Source organism: Gopherus evgoodei, chromosome 3 (assembly GCF_007399415.2).
Source record: "Gopherus evgoodei ecotype Sinaloan lineage chromosome 3, rGopEvg1_v1.p, whole genome shotgun sequence".
NCBI lineage: Eukaryota > Metazoa > Chordata > Testudines > Testudinidae > Gopherus > Gopherus evgoodei.
The window spans coordinates 204,782,381-204,788,380 of record NC_044324.1 but is presented as its reverse complement, the minus strand read 5'-3'; the positions used below and the strand labels follow the sequence as shown (position 1 = coordinate 204,788,380).

The 6,000-nt window shown below is 37.9% G+C and overlaps 1 protein-coding gene across 1 annotated transcript; it reads right to left on the bottom strand.

Annotated features, from left to right (window-relative positions):
• Positions 1 to 759: 759 nt before the first annotated feature.
• Positions 760 to 4,822, bottom strand: OTOR (otoraplin). Its single transcript, XM_030557860.1, has 4 exons — positions 4,318 to 4,822; positions 3,733 to 3,872; positions 2,923 to 3,033; positions 760 to 1,128 (listed from the first exon to the last, which is right to left on the bottom strand). The coding sequence occupies exons 1-4, from the start codon at positions 4,439 to 4,441 to the stop codon at positions 1,105 to 1,107; spliced, it is 399 nt and encodes a 132-aa protein (XP_030413720.1). The 5' UTR covers positions 4,442 to 4,822; the 3' UTR covers positions 760 to 1,104.
• Positions 4,823 to 6,000: the final 1,178 nt, after the last annotated feature.

Here is a 6,000-nt window from a genome sequence, read left to right as displayed (position 1 = left end):
GCCAAATTTAACTACAGGGTGAAATCCCAATGTTGTTTTTCTTCAGGATTAGATTTTCTAGGATCAGAGTCAGTCTTTGAGGCCCCTAGCTAGATTCTGTGCTGAAAGGCACACCACTGATGGCATACCTCTGGGATGGGGGACCCAGGTTCCCCAGATTCCTCTAGACTCCCTAATTGTTGGTGGACTACTTTGCCGCTCACTGCTGTATGAACACTCCCTGTTCTGCCCCCAGTAGAAGCTGCAAAGAGGGACAACGTAGGGCCATATCCACTGGCCCTATCCAGCAGCTGCACAGCAGGAATTCTCCCCCAGATGCTTGTTGTTCCCCTATAGTCCCATGCACAGGCAAAGTGGTGAATAGAGACTGGAATAGGGTACAGACGGGTACTGCCTTCATCCCTGAAGTCTGGGAATATAAATGCCAAAGCTAGTCTCAGCTTACACCATCAGAACACTCAGGTTGCGTAGTGCTGAATCAGGCCCCAGAAGCACAAGCACAGAAATTCAGGGAGCCCTTGTGTAGAAATGTGTTTAAGGGTCCATGTACCCTTCTCTTTACCCATTGTGTAAAGCTAGACACACAAGCAGCCCTCAGCACGCAGTTAAGGTGATACTGTTTTTTAACAGTATTGGGGTACACATGGTTTTCCCCATACACCGTAAATTTCCTTGCTTTTGTTTGTGTCTCACACACAGCTTTGTGCACTTTTAATGTCATTTTATTTAATAACATAAAATGTGCTTGTACAGTGAGAAAATAAATGCAACATAAGATACTGAAAGTCTTACCTCAAATATTAGATAACTTTGAATATGACAATGCAGTAGTTTAAAGTATGCTAACTTACCAATGAATATAACGAAGTAATTTTAGGTACAAAGACTTTTGAAGCATATGCCATGTGGTTTATATCTAAGGTTTTAAACTTTTTTTCCCCTGCAATCACTCTGTTTCAACAAATTCTTATTTAGAAATAAATGTATTCTTTTACAAACAAGAAGGAAAGAAAGAATTCGGAGTAGTCAGCCGTGGGTTTTCAGGTTTATAACCATCAGAGTCTCTTGGTATCCGCTTGGTGATGACCCAGCCACATACCAGTACTATTCACAGAAGAAGTCAATGGCCTGAAAGATACAGTCATTAGAAAAATGAGCAAAGGCTTTCAGGCATTGTTATACCAAAAAAGAACTGGGTATAAACTGAATCAAGGTGCAAAATACATTTTGAAAAGGTAAGCAAGGAGAAGCAAATGTTAAATAATTACCACCTTAAAATTCTACTGTATAAATCATGGAACTTGTCTCAGAACACTAGAGAAGAGTTCCATATTGACTAGATAATACTTTTTACTAAGCCTTTCTGGTTTTGTTTCTCTTTTGTTCTTTCATTTATTATGGCTAATCAATGGTTGCTACACACTGAGCCACATTCAGTCCTGGTGTAATATAGTGGCCTGCCATGGACTTCAGGGGAGATGAGGCCACTATATAGTAGAACTAAATTTGGCCCTTTAAATTCTGGTAAATAAAACTTGCTTGATAAAGTACAAGCCCTACCAAGTAACTGTTCAGTTAATTTATCCATAGAAATATGTTCTGTGAATTTCCCCTGAACCACACCTGCTAATAAAATACTTTTGAACATAAAAACAATGATGAAACAGATATATAGCTTGAAGAGGATTTTTCCAAATGCTTTTCTGTTTGAATGGAATCATACATTTGAACAGAACATGGCTTTCTATTCAATATTAATGAAAGTAATTACCATAAACCTGTTCAATGAAAGATGTTTTAAGGTTAATGAAAGTGGTTTTAAAGAGACAAGCTACCAAGCAATCTGAGTCTCTGTGCCAACACACTAGCTTCTGAGAAACCAAACATCTGCTTCACAGTGTAATTGAGGGGTTTTTAATGTGAATATATTACAAGTCTTCAGTAAAGTTAAAAATTCCATGGGGCAGTGGAAAGCTTGAGAAACTACAGTAGTCTGATACAGTGCAACAGAAGGATGTGTTTTAAAATAAAGCAGCCTGGTTGTTTCAAAATAAACATTTGAATATGTTTCCAATCACTTTAATTTTGTGTATTAACGCTTTCTCCTTATATGAGTAAACAAGCTTATCTCACACACGGGGTGGAGGGCACATAGATTATACAAAGTGCCTTTAAAATTTGCTAAAACTTTCCTTTTCATTGTTTTGGTTCAGTAAATTGAGAAGCATTTATATTTTAAAACAAAAAAAGTACTGGGTGGTTTTAGAAAAAAGCCCTTTTGGTGTTAAAAAATAGCCTGGAATGCTTCGTCTAATATTGAACTAAATTGAGAACGAGTGAATTTTCACATGTAGTTGAAACCTCTGCCCGTTCCCACTGCAGTAGATAGCAGAACTCAGTCAGGCTGCTATCACATAAGCAAACTGAAGCATGTGCTCATTACAAGAATTCTCTATAAAAGAGACAGATCTCTATTTGTGTAAATAATTAACGGAGACTGTGACAGTACAGGGTGCTCATGAATATGCAGCATGATTCTCCGGCTCTTTAGGACCAATAAAATTTGCTATACACTGCAAATGGAATCTTGCGTGCAATGCATAATGGGCTTAAATCTACATCATTCAAGTCAATAAGAGAGTTTTTCAATTGACTCAAATGGGAAGCAGGATCAAACTCTACATGCAGCTCTCAATGGTGCCTAAATCTTAGCAAGATCAGGACCTAAATTATGAGTTCAGTGGGGCTCCGTGACAAAGTACTGGAAACAGGATCGGGCCCCAGGTACTGTGTGTGGCTCGGCACTCTTACAGTCAACAGTGGGATGGTGTAGTGCATGGCGATGATTTGTTCTTACAGCAAATTAGCATTACACAGTTGAGTATATTTATGTAACCCCATGGCCTTTTGCAGATTCCTTACCGTTGTAGGGATTGTTTTATTAGCTTCTTGATAAACATGCTGCTCCAAGACTAAATTGCTAGGGAAGTAGCCAACGATTCCCATCTGGTCTTCATACTGCTCACCATACACCTTAGAGCAAGAAAAGCTATAATTAGACGCAATAAAGCAGCCCATATCCAAATTAAACTAGTTCAAGTTTTTATCAAAAGCAGCAATCATACTCTCTCTCTCTCTCTCTCTCGTGGTCTTTTGGTTTTCATGCTACTTGATTAATTAGGACAAGATTTTTTTTGAAAGGAGGCATGAGTATAAGCCAGAACACAGACACACACGACTCCAATAAGTTATATTTAGGATATATTATTTGTAAGATCTTCCAGCTAAAAGTGGAGTGGCAGTTTTATTTTCCTTTAAATGAAAAGTTGGAGTTAAGATTTAATGATCCATTGTCATCAAAGTGTCTCTTCCCAGATTTAGGTTGCTGTAAAATCTTTGCACCTGATTCTTTGAATACATGGCAGCAGCGGAAGATCATTGGATTTTATTTTGATTGGTTCAGTGCATTTAGTTCCATTATACTATTATCTATATTTTAATAGGTTATATGGTTTCTCAGTACGAGAGAGATTCTTATAAATGCTTGTGAAGTTTGGATTGGAGAGTTTTGAATATTCACTTTTTAAAAATCTCAGATGCAGTCTTTAAAAAAGCCACAAGATTTATTTTCGCTGCTAAAATCTGCTTTTTGAAAAGTGGATGTTGACAAAGAAACATTACGAGCCAACTAGAGGTAAATTAATTCTTGTAGAAAAAAGAATTCCATCTTACACTTCCAGCCCAGAACTCTCCAGCTTCTCTCTCTTTCACTAGTTTTGAATAAACATAAATCAACTGCCCTTTTTTAATATTAATAAACCTGCAGTCTGGTGCGTTGTAATCATCTTCTGCTCTGGCAAGGGAAATGGTGTCTGCAAAGGAAAAAAAGGAAGTGGATAAAGGGTATATATTAGACTCTCTCTGAAGAAAGTAATCAGAGAAAAGGCTGCCAGATTTCATCTTACACAATTTTTAGCCTGTACTAAGCAAAGTAAAGTAAAGCCAGAGACACTCACTTTATCAAAACATTAGCTACAACGGTGTGCTCAGAAAAATGTTTTTAACTACACCTACCTTTGATTATAATGGATTTTGAAACAAAATCCTTGAAAAAGCAGTATGTGGAATATAAATTAATTTCACATGTGGTTTTGCCACATTGTACCTTTTAAAAAAAAAATGTAAAGAGATCGATTTAATACAGCAAAGCTAACCAGCAGCTCGTTCCTACGTTTCAAAGCTAGCCACTACTTTGTATAAAAAACACATTTAAATTTTGATCATATGCTCTACTAAAGTTTAAACAAAAATACTTACAAACACACTCCTCATCAGCACAGAGCTTTTTGCTGGCAAGTTTGTCCATAAAAATTCCAGTCACGCCAGGATATGCAACTCCAAGGCATAAAAATAGTATAACCAAATCAATAGTTAGTGTCATTTTTCTATCGGTGTTCTTCTTTGCTAGCACTTCTCTCTCAAATGCATGTTAAGTCTGGTAATACTTATCTTTTATTGAAAAGCTAGACATCTGGACAAACATCCCTGACCAATGGGAAGAGATTAAGTTAACATTCCACTACTTTAAGAGGAACCACAGGGCCCCAGGGGACCCTCAGGTTTTATTTATCAAATACAATTCCTTTCCAAAGCCTTTTTGTACCATTTATTCAATAAACTGCTGTATTACAGAGACATTCTATACTTTCCTGTAGGCCTTTGTTAAGTGTAATATTCTTATCATCACCTCAGGCAAAATTTGTCTGAAGATGAAAAAAATAAATCAGTCCCTGTTAAGCAGCAAATGAAATAACATCCCTTAAAGTCCATAAATACTTTATTCTCATGAAATGTACAAAAACAATAAAGTCAGAGCTTTCTGGGGCAGACTGTCTCTGTGTCATGTTTCTACAGAGCCCTTAGGCACTACTGCAAATATAAATAAACCTAGTCTGTGACACATGTAGTTGAATCTCAGTGAAAGGCTCTGCGTATCAGCAAATTACATTTGAAATTTAGGCACTGCACATTCGTAGCATGGACAAAGCTTTAATTTCATTGGGTGCTCCAGTTAAAAAGCAAACATATTTAACAGCTTATGCCAGAACAACCCTCCATTCCATCCTAGTTTACATAACTGCAGTATCCTCACAGCATGACCTTGCACGCACCGAATGTGTGAGGTCATGTCCTGCATGTGACCGTAGAATCACATTCCTCCCTGAAAATCTCACAGCATGCTGTTGCATAACTGGACTCTCACTGGAGAAGTTGTACACTTGAGGCACTGAACTGCATATGTTGTAACGGATTGAACTCTACTCTTTGATGACAGCATTTTAAAGGTCAGCACATTAAAAATCCAGTATGTTACACAGGAAGAAAAAGGTGATAATGAAGAGAACAGTGGCCTTCAGTCATACCACCTATTTCTATGATCCCCACCATTCTCACAAGTATGCAGGGGAGACCGCTGACCTAGGTATACCTGATAGCAGTTTGGCAAGTGATTACGTGGCACTTTTGGGAGAGTCAGTTCTGAATCAATGCCTAAGTGCCCCCCCATGCTGATAAACGTGCCATTTTTCAGGTAAGGAACAAAACAGCTGTGACTGTCAGCTAGTTATTACAAATCCTATTGGATTCTTCATAAAGTAGGAATGTTAACACTGTCTCCTTGCAGTGTGATTATAGCTGTGTCAATATTAGAGACACAAGGTGGGTGAGTTAATATATTTTATTGGATAAGCTTCTATTGATGGGAGACAAGCTTTCGAGCCACACACAAAAGCTTCTCTCTCACACCAATAGAGGTTGATCCAATAAACAATATAATCTCACCCACCTTGTGTCTCTAACATTGTCCTGGTCATATTCTGTTTATGTTAATTACATTCTCCCTGATCTTCAGGCCATTGCCTTGCTCTCCATCTCAACGTGAAGTTGACATCTAGCTGCTCTTTGTTGTACCTCAGCACACTCTTTCCCAAATTATGTACC